Source organism: Ursus americanus, chromosome X, assembly GCF_024610735.1.
Source record: "Ursus americanus isolate L20-20 chromosome X, mUrsAme1.1.p, whole genome shotgun sequence".
NCBI lineage: Eukaryota > Metazoa > Chordata > Mammalia > Carnivora > Ursidae > Ursus > Ursus americanus.
This window is the reverse complement of record NC_142164.1, coordinates 88,090,249-88,108,809: the sequence shown is the minus strand read 5'-3', so window position 1 is coordinate 88,108,809 and position 18,561 is coordinate 88,090,249. Positions and strand designations below refer to the sequence as shown.

The 18,561-nt window shown below is 38.2% G+C and overlaps 1 protein-coding gene across 3 annotated transcripts in view; it reads left to right on the top strand.

The window, feature by feature from the left end:
- Nucleotides 1-18,561, top strand: part of USP9X (ubiquitin specific peptidase 9 X-linked) — a 162,668-nt gene that overhangs the window by 86,131 nt on the left and 57,976 nt on the right. For 2 of the 3 annotated variants that reach the window (XM_045804058.2, XM_045804057.2), the window contains exons 14-15: nt 1,617-1,765; nt 15,522-15,609. In XM_045804058.2, coding sequence (XP_045660014.1) covers nt 1,617-1,765; nt 15,522-15,609 — 237 coding nt within the window. The remainder of the gene's footprint in view (nt 1-1,616; nt 1,766-15,521; nt 15,610-18,561) is intronic. The other variant, XM_087859872.1, reaches the window with a different exon arrangement.

Below are 18,561 nucleotides of genomic sequence, written 5' to 3'. Positions count from 1 at the left end.
TAAAAGCAAATTTTTCAAAAGAAAGCATGGGCTAAGAGAAGGGTTAATTTGGAACAAAAGATTCCTCTATCATATCCATATCCTTGATTTTATTGGTGAGAAAGTAAGCCACAATGAAGTGATAAATATCAGAATCAGGAATATTCTGTATTACTCATGAACGATGACAAGTTATGGTTTAAAAATACTTTTTGATTGATTTTAGCTAAATTTCTGTTAGAGTGGTATGTATGTATATATATGTATGTGTTCATAAATAGTGGTCTTCAAATATAATCATCTTACATGCTGAATTCTGGTTACTAGAATAATTTGTCCTGATATTTTCTCTTTATAAGAGTTGGAACAGATAATGTACAAAGTTAAAAATAATGTGCAGAGAGAGAGCTAGTTGTAGTACTAAGAATATTTAGGATTCCTTGTGTCTAAGCAGTTACATCATCTTGTAAAGATGTACTAATTGAAAGAAATGTGTTTTTCGTATGTGTAAAATTAGATAATTGCCAAAGATCCTTTGCAGCTCTGGATTATTAAGATATGCCTAAAACAGAAAAGGCCATATATCTTTTGGCTTCATTGGTTGAACTTTGTCTCATTTTTTTCCAAAGGCTTGAAAAAACATGAAATTAGAAAAGCTATAGGGATAAACAGTGGAGAAAATTCAGACATATAATTTAATAGCAATAACATTTATATGAGGGACATATTTTGATTTTTGGGCCACTGTACGTAATGCCTTTTTGCCTTTCTCGAATTAATTTGTCCGTCGTAGAAAGAGTAGTTTACATACTCTTTCAGGGTACAGTGGCTTCATCTCTACTAGAATAGTAATGGCTCTGAGAGTTTATTGGTTTCAGTGAAGGTAGCAGAACAGGTTGAAAAGGAACTTAGATGTCTTTCTGCTGATACCTGTGGGCAAATACAGCTACAAACCAAGTGTTCCAGAATGTACTTTGAATGGCTAATAAGTAAAATTTTACAGAATGCGTTTTCTTCGATCAGATTCTTCACTATTATAGCATAATCATTGTGGTGCTCTCCTTGCAAGGATTATGTTCTGTTTTATAATTCTGGAAATAATCATGTAAACTTACACAAGTGCTGTAGTACTACTGTAGTATAGGAGTAGAACTTAGTCGTCGAGGTAGATGCCCATGTTGTGAGATTGGAAAATATTAATGTGTAGTTTCCGTGTAATAAGAATAATGGAATAAGGGGCGCCTGGGTGGCACAGCGGTTAAGCGTCTGCCTTCAGCTCAGGGCGTGATCCCGGCGATCTGGGATCGAGCCCCACATCAGGCTCTTCCACTATGAGCTTGCTTCTTCCTCTCCCACTCCCCTTGCTTGTGTTCCCTCTCTCGCTGGCTGTCTCTATCTCTGTCAAATAAATAAATACAATCTTAAAAAAAAAAAATAATGGAATAAATGTCTGATTTTCTGAGGCATTATTTCCTTTTAAATTACTTGATATTGTTATTAAAGAAAGTAAATGGCCAAGAGTATAATTCTGTCATGAGGTAAACCATCTAAAATTTTTTTAAGTAGTAGCTAAGAATTTAGATTGTGTAAGAACTTTTGATTACAACAGAGTTTAATTGCCTAATTATATTGTTAAGTTCTTCTCGTTTCAGTCAAACTCAGCGAAGTCCCCATGTATTTTATCGCCATGACTTAATCAATCAACTTCAGCACAATCATGCCCTAGTTACTTTGGTAGCAGAAAACCTTGCAACTTATATGGAAAGCATGAGGCTGTATGCTAGAGGTATGTATTGTAAGCTCACATGAAATACAGGGAATAACAGCAATTTCCCAACATTTTTTTCACCAGTTACCTCACAAATGGACAACATAAGTATTTTAAAAGATGGTCAATAATGGGTCTTATTAACTGTCTTACTTTATGAGTCCATGTTCCATTTTTTATGTTCAATTTTTACCCACCCTCAATTCCAAGCCAACCATTTCACAGCTCTTCCTTTATTGCTTACCTTCCCCACTCTCCTTGTTAAATTGATTTCTTTTTCTTCTCCGGGAGTTCTGCCTACCTGTATTATGTAATTGGTTGTTACCTTCTTTGGAATGAACTTTACTCATTCTGAACCTTTGTTTCCTTACTTACCTTCACCTTTATTTTTTCATGAAAATTTGTGTTGTCTAAGTTGTTCTTGTATATGTTATAGTTCCTTTATAATCCTAAGTCCTTATTTCGTAAGTCTTTCAGACTTTGTGAATTAGAAAATTCACAAGAACAACGATGTGAAACTATAAGAATCCACATGTTTATGTTGGTTTTCAAAGTGCGAATTTGTTTAAATGTGCTAGGGTAGAGTTTCCTGAGGTTTCAACAGCTAGTTTTTAAGTTCCTGCCATACGTGAAGCTGTGTTTCAGTACTCTTTTTTTGTCCTCTGGCAGTTGTGTTTATCTGTGCTAGAGTAAGGGTGCGTTTTTAGTACACATTCCACTGTCTTATAGGCCCAACTTTGTTCCCGTAGCCATAGAAAGAAAACTTTGTACTACCACTGCTAGAAAGCGATTTGAGCATAGTAGTTACCTAACATACTACTGATTTAACATTTTATACTAGATGAAAGTCTGCAGAAGCTAATAGTTACAGATTTAAAATGGTATTTCTAATACTCAGTATTTGAAGAGTAGATTAGACTCTTGGCATTCTTGAATAAAATCCCAAGATGCTTATAAATCATAGGATTTGCTTAACACAGGGTATATATATTCCCATCTAAAATTCAGGTAAACATGGAAAAAATTAAGCAGTACTTCAGATATGCCTACTAATTTGTATTGACTCCTTTGTTCTTTGATTTACCCACTCTGGGCCAGCTGAGTCCTTCTAGGTAGTAGATTGTAGAGCTAGATAAGCAATCTAAGCATCAGGTGGCTGATATGCACCAGGCAGTGATCTTGTACCGTTTCAGGCCTGAGTTCCTTCTAAGCAGCATAAGGCAATCGAGGCAATATAGGCACGTGACCGTGTAATTTATGTTCTGTACCATATGCAACCAAAATCTGAGATATGTGCAAGAGTTTTCCATGTAATATACCCAGTCACTCAAGCCATCTGGGCTCAGTTTAACATAATGCAGATTATTTGTTATGGTCTCATCTCTTCTTGCTGGTACAGAGTCCTCACAAATGCCATTGCAGGCCTTCCCCCAAAATGGAGCCATATAAATATGTGCTGCAATGCTGATTTTTACTTATTTCATTGTTATGTGGTGTTCCAATTCTTTTCATTGCCAGAAGGTTGAGTACTATGCTGTTGGGGCACTCAGGAAGTGATGGTGCATGTGCAGTTCAGCCTCACTAGGGTTGCCAGCTTTGTTTTAGTCAAATTCTACATGAGTCATTGCCTCATCTCAATTTTATTGTCAAAAGAAGGTTCTCAGTCTTCAGTTTTCCCTCTTCAAATTGTCTGTAGCTCCATAAAATGACAGGTATGACTCTTGATACAACTCAGATTGTCTAGATTTGAAAATGACTAAAAGCATATTATTAGGTGTATGACCTTGGGCAAGTTACGTATGCTAGGACAATGCCCAGCACATAGTAGTAAGCTCTTGGATTTTTGTTATTGATGTTCCCCTGAATTCATTGTCGTACCTTCTGTTTCTCCTAACTGGTAGCTTCTCCTCCTTTATTACAGTACTGTTCTGATCAGTACCAAATGGTCGCTCTGCAGATCCTTAAATATGGGGGAGGGGTGGAGTACTTTTTAAAAAACTAGTAAAATTCTTCTGTTTTAATAAACTTTTTGTAGTATTAAGTCACTTCTGTCGTAACATTAACCACCGATTTCTGAATTTGGAATTCTAAAGTAAATTATAGCTTTTGTCTCTATAATAGAAGTAGTCCATAGATCTCATTAGGTATGAGACATACTATTCACAGGATGGCATCAAGCTTCCACAATTTTCCGATACTCTTAATTTCTGATAACTATTATATCAGTATTACGTATTTGTCCTGCCCTTTTTCATCTCCACCAACATCTTTAGTTTTGGAATAAAACATTTTTACAGGGGCGCCTGGGTGGCACAGTGGTTAAGCGTCTGCCTTCGGCTCAGGGCGTGATCCCGGCGTTATGGGATCGAGCCCCACATCAGGCTCCTCCGCTATGAACCTGTTTCTTCCTCTCCCTCTCCCCCTGCTTGTGTTCCCTCTCTCACTGGCTGTCTCTATCTCTGTCGAATAAATAAATAAAATCTTTAAAAAAAAAAAAAAAGGTTTTAACAGTAGTATGGTCAGCTGATTCTTTCCCCTGTTTTAATATTATATAGATAAAGTAATGAATTTATTAAAATTCTCTCCAGTATTTACTCCTGTGTTCTTACTAGTAGTGTCTTCAGATACTGGTGCTTACAAATCATCCATTGAAAGTTTTTTCATGCATACAACAAAGTAGAAGACCACTTTTAACTTTCACTCACATTTTGCCTTATTGGTAGGGTAGTCACTGAATTGACTTGAATGCTTATTGATAGTTTTATTTACCATTTTTCCTGGTTTCTGGGTAGAGTTGTAGGACTCCTCTTCATTGTATATCATATTTTTGCGTTCTGTTTTCTAAGGACTACCACTTCCAGTGACCTCTTCCCAATCTCTTACATCCAATACTGGAAAGTTTCAGGAACATTTTTCCACATAAAAGATTTCTTCGTGAGCGTCATTCACCAGCAGTGCTCTCTGTGTTAGGGTCAAATCCTGGTCTAGACTTTCTCAGCTCTGGCTCATTCCTATGCATTGGTCATGAAATATGGTTAAATCTGTGTGAGCTCTTTGTGATTTAAAAAAATTGAGTATTCATTTTATAAATAGCTTATAGTTCTCTAGAGTAATGGTTATTTCCAAGGCCTGGTGTAAGGAAAGTACATGAGATTGTCCTCCGACATCTTATTTTAGAAAGGGCGTAAGGAATTTTGTTAAGGGGTGCCTGGATGGCTCAGTTGGGTGAGCGTTGGACTGTTTGATTTCGGCTCGGGTCATGATCTCAGGGTCATGAGATCGAGGCCCATGTTGGGCTCCACACTCAGCAGGGAGTCTGCTTGCAATCTCTATTCTCTCCCCCCCCCCCTCCGTGTGTGTGCATTCTCTCTCTCAAATCTTGAATTAAAAAAAAAAAAATCTTGTTGACATGTCAAAAACAAATAGGAGTTGGCTCTTACTGGCCAAAATTAGGTCAAAATAAATAATAAAAATAACCCATTAAATAAAATACAGACTCCTCAGTCCATGTTGAAAGAAAGGGAAAGGTACCAACTAATACATGTAGAACATGTGATGACAATAAAAAAACCATGGGACGAAGGGTTTGATTTGTTGAATGGTGGGAGTAAGATGTTCAGTGGACCTTTTCTTTTTTTATTATTATTTTAGAGGGTGCAAGGGGGTGGCAGGAGAGAGAGAGAGAGAACAACATCATCAAGCAGACTGCACTCTGTGTGTGCAGCCCAGCGCGTGGCTCGATCTCACAACCCTAAGGTCATGACCTGAGCTGAAATCAAGAGTCGAATGCCTGACAGACTGAGCCACCCAGGCGCCCCTCAGTGGATCTTCTCCTTAACAAAACAGTCGTTTCACTGGTTTTAAATAATCATTGAAAGTACCTGGGAATTATTCTAAGGGGATACAGAAAATAGCTAAACCATTATTCAAGAAAATCTCTTTAAGAAGAATATCAAGAGTCTGTGGCATTGGAGCCACAATTTCTACTCCCTCTCCCCACAGCTGCCAGTCTAGGGCTGTGGTTCCACCATAAGAAGTGCAGGCTGTTGACATTTATTATCTTGACCAATTATGTTTTGTAGAAGTTCAGTTCTAAGGCAGTCATGGTAGAACAGAGACTCCCTTATCATGTGCGGTGTCTACTCATAGGGCTGAAACTTTACTTTAGGCATGGCGGTCTGAGAATGCTGAAGCCCCAGTAGTCCCGTGGCAGCTTGCTATGTCATAAGATGGAAATTCTATGTCTAAAGGGACAAACTGAGAAAATCGGGGGCCATTACCGTTTCCCACGTACCAGCACCACTCAAAGAGCCAGAGGTACCACTCTGGGAGAAGCTGCTTGCTGTGTTGTCACCAGCTCCTGTTAGTGGCACAGAAGTTCTGCCCAGAGGGAGAGACAGGCTGTGAGGACGAAGATCTCAGCAGTTAGGCTTGAAGGGGTTTTGGACCAGAGCATGCCATTCCTAAGAGCATTATTAAAAGCAGTGGGAATTTTGGTGAAGAGCAATTAAGAGGGAACTTGTAGTTTCATATATTACAACTATATTAACCAGTGAAACTGCAGAGCAACCAAATGTTTAACAGAGATCTAGATAAAGACAGCCAAGACAAGCCCTCCTGGGAACACAGTCAACTGTAGGGGGTCACGAATGTTCTGCACATGCGTTAGATTGCACCCACTCAGAAGCAATCAGAGCAGGACATGGACAAGTTGAAAGCATTCTTCAGTCCACACACCAATCCATCAGTAAAGGTTTTTTGTAAGCTTCACTGGCTCAAGAACTTAAATTCAACTTCTGACCAAACACTGGGTGATTTACAAGCTACCATGACCCAGGGGCAACTCCTAAGAAGCCAGGCTTAAAAGTAAAATTTTATCCCTTTTAAAAATAAAAGGGATAAAATATATCCCTTGTAGTCAGAAAGACTCTGTTTCGTGCCTAAGACTACCCTCGTGAGTGATGAGGAAGAAAACGTATCAGATTACTAGTTCTACTACTTGAACTGTGATGGTAGTCTCCAAGCACATTCACATCCAGTAGTAAAGGGCAGTCTAACTAGCCAAGGGGACTTAATTATAGCCTTTGACCAGTAAGGGGCTAATGCTGAGCCAGGAACAACCTCCAGGTAACAAGGCTGAAAGGTAAAAATTGAGGAAAAACACTGTGGGTGAGATAGACTTGACTTGAGTTAGTTTAGCCTAGTCACTAAACAACCAACAAACAACACCAACCCAGGAAGTAAGTGGGTAGTCTCAGTATTCAAGTTGCTACATTTTTTTTTTTTAAGATTTTATTTTATTAATTGGACAGAGAGAAATAGCCAGTGAGAGAGGGAACACAAGCAGGGGGAGTGAGAGAGGCAGAAGCAGGCTCCCAGTGGAGCAGGGAGCCTGATGCGGGGCTGGATCCCAGGACCCTGGGATCATGACCTGAGCTGAAGGCAGACGCTTAACGACTGAGCCACCCAGGCGCCCCGCTACAATACATTTAAGTACCCAGATTTCAACAACAACAACAATAAATGTGAGGGTGTTATCCATACAGACAGACCACAGAAACTGCCTCTGAAAGGGCCCAGGTGGTAAACTTTGTAGACAAAGACTTGAAAGCAGTTACTACAAATATGCTCAGTGTGCTGTGGGAAATTGTGTCTAAAGAATTAAAGGGAAGTATCGTGACAGTTTTAGTTGAGAATAACAATAACAAGATAGAATTTTTTCTAAAAGAATCAAATGGAAATTCTGGAGTTGAAAAGGATAGTACCTAAAATGAAAAATTTACTACAGGGGATGAACAGTAGATTTGAGCTGTTGGAAGAATCAATCTGTGAAGATTGATCAATAGAAATTATGCAATCTGAAGTACAGTGAAGAATGGATGAAGAAAAATGGAGAGAATCTTAGGGAAATATAGGACACCATTAAGAGCACCAACCTACCTGTATTGGGAGTACTGGAAGGGTATGGAGGGAGAGAGAAGGGAGCAGAAAAAGACATAATTGCTGAGGACTTATAGATTTCATTGAGAGACATTAACCCATACAAGAAGCTTAAAGTATTCCAAGTAAGTTAAAATTAGAGAGACCTAGGTGCAAGCACATCATAGTTGTAAGAAATTTTGAAGGATGTGAAAGAAAAATGACTCTTCACATGGAAACATCAATAAAATTAACAGTTGTGTCTTAGAACTTCAGAGACCAGAAGGCATTAAGATAACGTACGTGAAGTGCTAGGGGCAGTGGAGGGACTTTACAACTAAGAATCTTACATGCAGCAAAACTGTCTTCAAAAAATGGAGGCAAAATAAAGACCTTCCCAGATAAATATTGAGAATTTATTGTTAGCAGACGCCCTGCTAGAAATACTAAAGGAAGCAATTAGGTTGACAGTAAGTGACACCAGACAGTAATTCGAAGCCCCAGGGGGGAAAAGAAAAAATACAGGCATACCTTGTTTTATTGCTCTTTGAAGATAATTGCATATTTTACAAACCGAAGGTTTGTGACAAGTCTGCATCGAGCAATTGTATCGGTGCTATTTTTCCAATAACATTTGCTCACTTCATGTCTCTGTCACAATTTGGTGATTCTCACAGTATTTCAAATGCTTTCGTTGTACTTGTTAAGGTGATCTGTGATTGGAGATTATGACTTGATGAACGCTCAGATGATTAGCATTTTTTAAAAGACCTTATTTATTTGAGAGAGAGATCACGAGCTGGGGAGAAGGGTAGAGGGAGAAGCAGACTCCCCGCTAAGCAGGGAACCTGTTGCAGGACTCAGTCCTAGGACCTTGGGATCATGACCTGAGCTGAAGGCAGCCGCTTAACTGAGCCACCCAGGTGCCCTGATTAGCATTTTTTAACACTAAATTATTTTTAAATTAAGGTATTTACATTGTTTTTTAAGACCTAATGCTATTTCCTGCTTGGTGCATTATGATACAAAGTAAATCTAACTTTCATATGCACTGGAAAGCCACAGACTTCATTTTGGAGTCCTGCAACCAAACTTGCAATATCTCCAAGGTATGCCTGTACGAGTTTCGAACACTATAAACCCATAATCCATACCTAACAGGTTCTGTGGAGTACTCCATCCAGCAACAGCAGAATGTACATTCTTAAGTGTAAATAGAATATTCTGCAGGACAGACCATATTCTAGGCCATCAGCAGACCTCATTAACCTCAAGTATTGAAATCATACCAAAGGAGGGGTTTTATCCACAATGGAATTAAATTATAAATAAAAAGGGAAATTTGGGGATTTCACAAGTATGTGTCAAGTATATGCTCTTGACTAACCAATGGGTCAAAGAAGAAATGACAACTGTGAAATGAGAATATACTGAGGTGAATATAAACAAAATGCCAAAACTTAGGGAGAGTTGCTAAGTCAGTGTTCAGAGGGAAGTTTATACCTCCGAATGTTTCTTGTAAAGAAGAAAGTTAGCAAATCAGTAACCTTCAGAAACTAGAAAAGAGCAAACTAGACCCAAAGAAGGGAGGAAGGAAATAGTGAAGAATGGAGGGGAAATCAAGTAAGATAAGGTAAAAAAGAAAATAGAGAAAATCAATGAAACTGAAAGTTGGTTTTTTTGAAAAGATCAGCAAAATTGACAAATCTTTAGATAGGCTAAGAAAATAAGACAGTTAAGAAAATCGGAAGTGAGAGGGCATCACTACTGATCTTACAAAAAAATATGAGAATACCAAATCACTGAAATTGAAGAAGCAGTCGAAAAGTTGGATAGACTTGTAGCAAGTGAAAAGATTGAATTAGTAACCAAGAAACTAACCACAAAGAAATTCCTGGACCAGATGGTTTCATTAGTGAATTTTGCTGAACATTTAAAGAATTACCACCAGTCCTTCACAAATTCTTCCCAAAAAATTAAGGAACACTCCTTCTATGAAGCTGTTATTACCTTGATGGCAAAATAATAGACATAGAAGAAAACTATAGACTAATACCTCTTATGAGTATAGATTCAGAATCCTCAAAAATAAACCAAATTCAGCAACATAGAAAAAGGATTATTGGGGGCAACTGGTTGGCTCAGTCAAAAAAGCATGCAACTCTTGGTCTTGGGGTTGTGAGTTCAATTAATGTGGACCATATTAATACAGTAAAGGAACAAAAGCTGTGATCTCAGTAAGTGAAGAAAAGGCATTTGACAAAATCTGACACCTTTTCATTTTAAAATGATTCAGCAAACTAGGAATAGAATGTAACTCTATCAGCCTGATAAAGGGCATCTCAAAGATCTCACAGCTAACCTTATACTTACGGTGAAAGACTGGCTGCTTTCCCCTTAGGATCGGGAATAAGACAAGATGTCCATCCTAGTCACTTCTATTTAACCTTTTAGTGGAGGTGCTAGCCTGAGCAACTAGGCAAGAAAAAAACAATCCTCATTGGAAAAGAAGCAAAACTGTTATCACAGAAAACAACATCTATATATATACAATCCTAAAGAAATCTCTAAAATCTATTAAAACTAATAAATGAGTTAAACTTGATTGCAGGAATTAAGATGACTATACAAATGTCAATTGTATTTATGGTCAGCAATGATCAACCTGAAAAATTAAATAATTTTATTTGCAATAGCTTTATAAAGAATGAAATACTTAGGAATGAATTGGACAAAAGACATATAAAACGTATACTACTTTTTGTTTTTGTAAAGATGGTTGTTTTTTTTTTTTTAAGTACTCTGCACCCAATGTGGGGCTCAGACGCACAACCCTAAGATCAAGAGTCTCAAGCTCCACTGATGAAGCCAGTCAGGCACCCCCAGAACTTGGACATTTTAAACTACAGAACAATATTGTTGAAAGAAGTTAAAGATCTAAATAAAGGGAGAGACAGCCCATATTCACTGAATGAAACACTTAATATTGTTAAGGTCACAGTACTCTGCAAGTTGACCTACAGATTCAACACAATCCCTATAAAAATCCAAACTTTTTTCTTTTTACAGAAATTGACAGGCTGATCCCAAAAATCATGGAAATGCAAGGGACCCTAGGACCCTAAAACCCAAAATAGCCCTGATAGTAAAAACCAAAATGGGCTGACCTGTAATACTCCTGATTTCAAAACTTAATGCAAAATAACCATAATCAAGACTGTGGTACTGACATAAGAATAGATATATGCATCCATGGAATATAATTGATAGTCTAGAAATAAATTGCTAAATTTATGCTTGATTTCTTATAAGCGTGCCAAGAATATTCAGTGGAAAGAGGTAGTCTTTTTGATAAATGTTGCTGGAAAATTTATATATGCACATCTGGAAGAAAGAAGTTTGATCCCCTATCTCATACCACCCACAAAACTTAAAACCTATCATAGACCTAGAAGTATAAAATTCTTAGGAAAAAAAAAGGAGTAAATTTTTGTGGCCTTGGGGTGGGGGGAAGCAACATTGTAAGGAGGGGAAAAGGTAATGTAGTACATCAAAGTTAAAAACTGCTTGGAAATGATATAGTAAAGAAAGTAAAATGACAATCGAAGAACGGGACAAAATAACTGTAAATCATATCCGATAAAGGACTTAAATCTGGAATATACAACAATTCCTACAGCTCAACAATTAAGAGACAGCCCAGTTAGGAAATGGGCATAGGATCTGTATAGACATCTCTCCCAAGATAAACAAATGGCTGAGGCACACGAAAAGTTGCTCAATATCATTAGTTATTAAGGAAATGTGAATCAAAACTACATTGAGATCCCATTTCACACCTAAGGATGACAAAAATAAAAATGACAAAAATGTTCACGTAGCCCTGACTATACTAAAAACCATTGAGTTGTATTTTAAATGTGTGAATTTTATGGTATTTGAGTCCTGTCTCAAGATGCTTTTTCAGATGTGAACTTTTTTTTATAATGAGTTATGAAATAGACTCTAAACAGCTTGCATTCTGTAATGACAAAAACCGGTTTTTGTTAGCCTTAGCCATAGACACTTGAATTTAATTTACGCTCATCTCAATTCTCTTGCTCTAGTCAGTGTGGTGCTGCAGGAGTCAAAAATGGATCCTCTTTGACTGCTAACTAATCATGATACTTAGAGCTGAATGTTTACAAGGAAAACCACCAACCATCCTATTTATGTTCTCACAACCCAGAAGCTTCTCTGTAGCAGTGTAAAGTCTGTCCCTTCCTTTTTAGCATTGATGGATCGTCTTACTAATTGGCTTTTTTTTTTTTTTTTTAAGTAGGCTCTGTGCCCACTAAACTTAAGAGCTCGAACTTAAGACCCCAAGATTAAGAGTCATATGCTCTACCAGCTGAGCCAGCCAGGCATCCAGTGTCCTATCTTGATAAAGTGCTGGCACCTAAATAAAAAAGGGATGGGGGTACTAAACCTAGGGGGCTAAAGTTTGGTAAGAAGCAAGATACTTACATAGTCTGCAGATCTCCCCGCACTAATTTCTTAATGATAATGAAAAGAAAAATAGTAACTTTACAGTGCAATAACCTACTGGAAACCACCTTAACCAAGTGATCAGAGTTAACTTCAGTACTGTATCAGCGTTAATTTGGTAATTGTAATGTGCTTATATAAGCAAGTGTCCTCATTATTTGGAAATATTTAAGTATTAGGGGTAAAGAGCTATGCCTTCAACTGACTCATACTTTAGAAAAATTACACTTAACGTGTACGTGGCAACTATTGAGTCAAATGGAGCAAGATGTCAACAACTGGTGATTATGGGTAAAGATGATCAGGGAATTCTTACATTATTTTTGCAATTTGTCTTAAGTTTGAAATGACTAAAATTTAAGATTTCCCCTAGAAAAGAACATGGAAAGTAAAAAAAGCTGTGCATAGACTCCTTGTTCAAATTTTTAAAAAGGCAACTGAAATCCATTGATGATTCAGGTACCTAAGGACTGGTTCTTTGAAAAAGAAAATTTTGGGGTGCCTGGGTGGCTCAGTCAGTTAAGCGTCTGGCTCTTGATAATACGCTCAGGTCATGAACTTGGGATCAAGAGATCTGGCTCCGTGCTTGGCGTGGAGCCTACTTTCTCTCCCCTCTCTCCCTCTGCCCCTCCCCCCTTCTTATTCTCCCTCTCTTTAAAAAAAAAAAAAAAAAGTTCTACATAGTGGAATAGAATTTTAAAGCGAAAACCTCTTGAGAAGTAGTGCTTTAAGTCCTGAGCCCTGATGAAATTGACTTTCATGGAAGTAGAGAGTATGTGTTTAGGACTTTTGGTAGATGGCAGTACATGTGGAAGTAGAAAGCAGTTAGTCCTAATACCTTGGGCTTTTCTTCACAAAAACATCAAAAGCAGTTGTTTTTAAACACTGTATGTTCCATCTTTACAACATGTCAAGATTTTCTTCAGAGAAGAAACTTCACTATTTTTGAACACATTGGTTACTATTTCTGAAATTAGTATTCTGTGACCGTAGCACACATGTACCATAAAGTCCATGATCTGGTATGCAAAGATCAGTAATTAATGCTAAAGGGAAATCACACAATTTCTCATTCCTCTGTAACTTGGTACAGCTTTCTGGAAAAAAGGTCAGTGATTTTCTCATGGTTGATGGCACTTGTCAGAGCATTTGCTTCATGTCTCTTCAGCTCCAATCCGCAGATCAACTTGACCATTTCTAAGTCATGCCACTTTTTCCAGTAAAGTCAAAACAAAACCACTGTCCATAGTATTTTTAGGACAGTGGATGCTTTTTAAGGTGTTTTTGGTGTGGTCTTTCATAGCAAATACTGAGGCTTTTCCACCTGTTGTATACTGTAATGAAAGTAAAAACAAAGGGTTTACTAGCTTTCTTTTTCTTTCTTTCTTTTTTTTTTTTTTTTTTTTTAAGATTTAGAGAGTGAGCATGAGCGGGAGGGGCAGAGGGAAAGGGAGAGAGAATCTCAAGCAGACTCTACACTGAGCGTGGAGCCTGATGTGGGGCTGGATTCCACAACCCTGAGATGATGACCCAAGCCAAAACCAAGAGTCATATGCTTAACTGACTGGGCCACCCAGGCGCCTTCTTTTTCTTTTTCTTTTTTTCTAAGATTTTTATTTATTTTTACAGAGAGTGTGTGTGTGTGTGTGTGTGTGTGAGAGAGAGAGAGAGAGTGTGTGTGAGCAAGTGGGAGGAGGGACAGAGGGAGAGCGAGAATCTGGAGCAGACACTGAGCTGAGCGGGGAGCCCAGGATGGGGCTCAGTCTCAAGACTCTGAGATCAGGACCTGTGCTGAAATCAAGAGTCAGTCACTTAAGCAACTAAGCCACCCAGGTGCCCCTCTTTTTCTTTCTTTCTTTCTTTCTTTCTTTCTTTCTTTCTTTCTTTCTTTCTTTCTTTCTTTTCTTTTCTTTTCTTTTCTTTTCTTTTCTTTTCTTTTCCTTTCTTTAAGGCATTTAGAAATTGTTAGGCTTAGTGACCAACACCTACCACGTTCAATGAAAGAAAGGTAGATTTTCTTGAATTTCTGAGACTGTTCTAGACTGTCATAACATGCTGATGGTAATAACTATAGTAACTTAATTATACAGAATAGCATCTTGTGTTTGTCTTTTTAGGTAAAAAATGGTCATATGGGGCACCTGAGTGGCTCAGTCAGTTAAGCGTCTGCCTTCAGCTCATGTCATGATCCCTGTTCAGTGGGGAGCCTGCTTTTCCCTCTCCCTCTTATCTCCCAGCTCTCGCTCTCACTCTCTATCTCAAATAAATAAAATCTTTAAAAATAAAAAAAAAATTGGTAATGTAATTTTTTTTAAAGATTTTATTTATTTATTTGACACAGAGAGAGGCAGCCAGCGAGAGAAGGAACACAAGCAGGGGGAGTGGGAGAGGAAGAAGCAGGCTCCCAGCGGAGGAGCCTGATGTGGAACTTGATCCCATGACTCTGGGATCACGCCCTGGGCCAAAGGCAGACGCTTAATGACTGAGCCACCCAGGTGCCCCTGTAATTTATTTTTCATAACTTTTTTTCCCTCCATGAAGACAGGTTTCAGTATAAGAGGAAGGAAATCAAAGAAAAAAAATTGTCCTGGTAGTTTATGTTCGGACCACTCAGGTCAGTTTTAGGCTATAATCAGAAATTGCTTCATTGTGTATAAAGGTAGTGCAAAGGGGCGGTGATGATGAATTTTTTTTTTCTTTTTTAGATTTTATTTGTCAGAACACAAGCACGGGGGGAGTGGCAGGCAGAGGGAGAAGCAGACTCCCCATTGAGCAAGGAGCCCGATGCGGGACTCCATCCCAGGACCCTGGGATCATGACCTGAGCTGAAGGCAGCTGCTTAACTGACTGAGCCACCCAGGCGTCCCTGAAGATTTGTTTTTGACAGCACATTTAACAGATCATTTTCTTTTGGTTGTATAAAAGAAAAGTTTGTTTTTGTATGGAAAATAAGGGGTAGACACCATGAATAAATAATAGTAAACTTCAGGTTGCCTTTTAATAAAAAAAGAATTAATAATGACTTTTTTTTTTTTAAGATTTTATGTATTTATTTTGAGAGAGCAGAGAGCACAAGCAGGGAGTGGGGAAAGAAAGGGGGCAGAGAGAGAGTGAGAAGCAGACTCCCCGCTGAGCAGGGAGCACGATGCAGGGCTCCATCCCAGAATCCCTAGGTCATGACCTGAGCCGAAGGTAGACACTTAACCAACTGAGCCACCTAGGGGCCCCAAGAATTAATGACTTTTTAACTGACTTAATTTTTTTTGGTATAAGTCAGCAGTGTTGTGGATATCCATGCGTATAATGCCTGATTTTTCTTAATTTGCAGATCACGAAGACTATGACCCCCAAACTGTGAGGCTGGGAAGTAGATACAGTCATGTTCAAGAAGTCCAAGAACGGCTTAACTTCCTTAGGTTTGTTTTAAACCATCAGTGTTGTTCTCTTTAAGACACAGATAATGAATGCTTAGTTAATGTGCTGTATAGTTATGTCTTTGTTAGGTGACCTTTTAGCCTGCCACCTTGTATTTTCCCACATGAAAATGATTACCTAAAAGTCAAAGGACATTTCCCTAAGTGTTTATGATTAAATACTTTAAAATTATTGGCTGAGTTTTAACTTTTCTTCTTTGCAGTATTTGAAGAGAACACATTTTAATATTTTGTGTAGACATCTGTCCTTCGTATTTGTTTTCACTAAAAAATAAGTTTATTTTTAAAGAATAAGTTTCCATCTTTTGATAACACCATCTGGAGACCTATCCTCACCTTAATGGTATCCTAGACAGTAAGGAAATGGAAACAAAGGGCTGCTGGCTCAACACCTCAAAGACTGGTTTGCATCCACTGCTGCCTAGTTTATCCTAGCAGTGGCTGGCAGAGGCGGTCTGAATGTGTGAATAACATTATTCTGATGGGGATGAGGCAAAGATGTTTATCCCCTTGAGCCAAAGCTAGATGTAGTCCAAGGCTGAATTTTGAATTTGTTCAGTGATAATTAGCCTTCAATGATTATACACCTAACAGATTTGGAATTATTAAAAATTTTTGATGAGCGGTTTCTTGTGAATTCAGAAACCACATATGCAGAAGTGTTTATTCAGTCCCTAAGGGTGCTAAGAGAAATGCTCAGATTGTCAGTGCTTTGGGAAATGTATTGCATTTATTATTTTGATATATTGGGGAATTTTCTCCTGAGCTAAGTTAATTATGGACTTGTTTATTGAACTATGTGTTTATTTACTGGGAAACATTTACATAAATAGTTACATGATTTTAACTTGAGGAAAAACTCCGTCCACCATATTTTAAGATATTTGGCATTTGTTGAAAATGAAATGTTTTTTTTTCTTTGTGTGTTTTGATTTTCAACCATCTGAATAGAAGGACCTCCCTTCTAGATCAAGAATCACTGCCATAGTGAACCACTGTTATCGATTGGTGTTTGTTGTGTTCCTTAGGTTTCCTAGAACAGAAAAATGGTTATGAGTCCCTATTATCTTCAAGTTTGGAATCACAGGACCTATTTTACTCCGTGCTGTATTATTGCCTATCTACATGACCTCTAGCAACACACTCAAGGGAAAAGAAGCTAACTTTACTTACTGTATTACTTGGTCTGTGTTAAATGCTTTACATTTAATCCTCATAGCCATGCAGAAGACAGGTATTCTCTCCATTTGATTAAAAAGCAAATGGAGATCAGCATGGCTTAAACTAGCTTCTTTGAAATCTCACAGCCAATATGGACGCCAGTCGTACTGCTCAGCTAGATATATCTGACTTCAAGGTCTGTGCTCTTTATATTAGTGATTTTTGCAGATCTATCTTGGAGCCCTAAGGCTTCTAAGGAGCTTCCTCTGAGATTTCTGAATAAGCAATGGACGTTTGATTCCCGTTTCTCCTTTCTTTCCTTCTCTTCCCAATAACTGGGGCAGCCATGCTTGTATTTTATACATTGGACTTCCAAATGGAATTTTTGCTTGAAGAAAGTTTTTTGCTGTTGTATTGAAAAACAACAAACTTTGAAAAATTACGTTACCACAGAGGACATTTCATATCGTATCTGTAGATTAGAAGTAGCAGGGTTAGGGGCGCCTGGGTGGCACAGCGGTTGAGCATCTGCCTTCCGCTCAGGGCGTGATCCCGGTGTTATGGGATCGAGCCCCACATCAGGCTCCTCCGCTATGAGCCTGCTTCTTCCTCTCCCACTCCCCCTGCTTGTGTTCCCTCTCTCGCTGGCTGTCTCTATCTCTGTCAAATAAATAAATAAAATCTTTAAAAAAAAAAAAAAAAGTAGCAGGGTTAGGTAGGACTAGATGCTAGAAACCTTCCTGAAGCTCAGCAATTCTATTAAAATACCAAAAACCCTAGGATTCAGATCCCAAAATGCTTGGAAATAATGAGGGAACCCTGACATGAAATACATGCACCTTACTCCATAACTGGGTGTGGAGCCATCGTTATGTTAGCTAGAAATTCTGTGCTATTCAGAATAAACTGAGGTGTTCTTTTTTCCTGTCATTCACAGATCGGGCAGACAGGGTAGGTGGAGGAATGCTGAAAAAAATAGAGTTAACAGGGGCGCCTGGGTGGCTCAGTCGTTAAGCGTCTGCCTTTGGCTCAGGGCATGATCCCGGCGTTCTGGGATCAAGCCCCCACGTCAGGCTCCTCCGCTGAGAGCCTGCTTCTTCCTCTCCCACTCCCCCTGCTTGTGTTCCCTCTCTCCTTGGCTGTCTCTCTCTCTGTCAAATAAGTAAATAAAATCTTTAAAAAAAAAAAAAAAAAGAAATAGAGTTAACAGAAGAGACAGTAGCTGTAATGAAATTCACCTTCATTGTCTTAATAACAAACATTCACAAAACTAAAAAGAGCATCACCGAATAATTGATAAGCATCCTGCTAAATATTGACAGAAAAAGTTTAAATTGTACATAGGTTATTCTGTTTAATGTGGCCTGGTACTGAGTGATCTGTATTTGACCATCAGAAAGCATTAAAATTTAAGGAATTTTGAGTTAAATTAGTTATGGTTATCTGTGAAACTCATGCAGAGACTACCTCATTTTCCAATGATGCCATAGAAGCAGAGTGGTAAAAAAAATAACCAGTTAAACATAGTTTTGTAATGGCTGGTTTCAAAGACCAAATTGTTTAAGTTCAGGAAACAAATCTTTTATTCAGTTTAGGCCCAGTCACCTAGCCGAGTTCCTGGCACATTGTAGGCATCCAATATGTGCTTGTTAAATGAATGAATTAATACATAGATTTTTTTTATTATTATTGCAAGATAAAAATTGAGAAGTTTAAGATGTTAAGAACTGACATCCTTTTAACTGTAGTTAAAATACAATTGTGATAGATGGA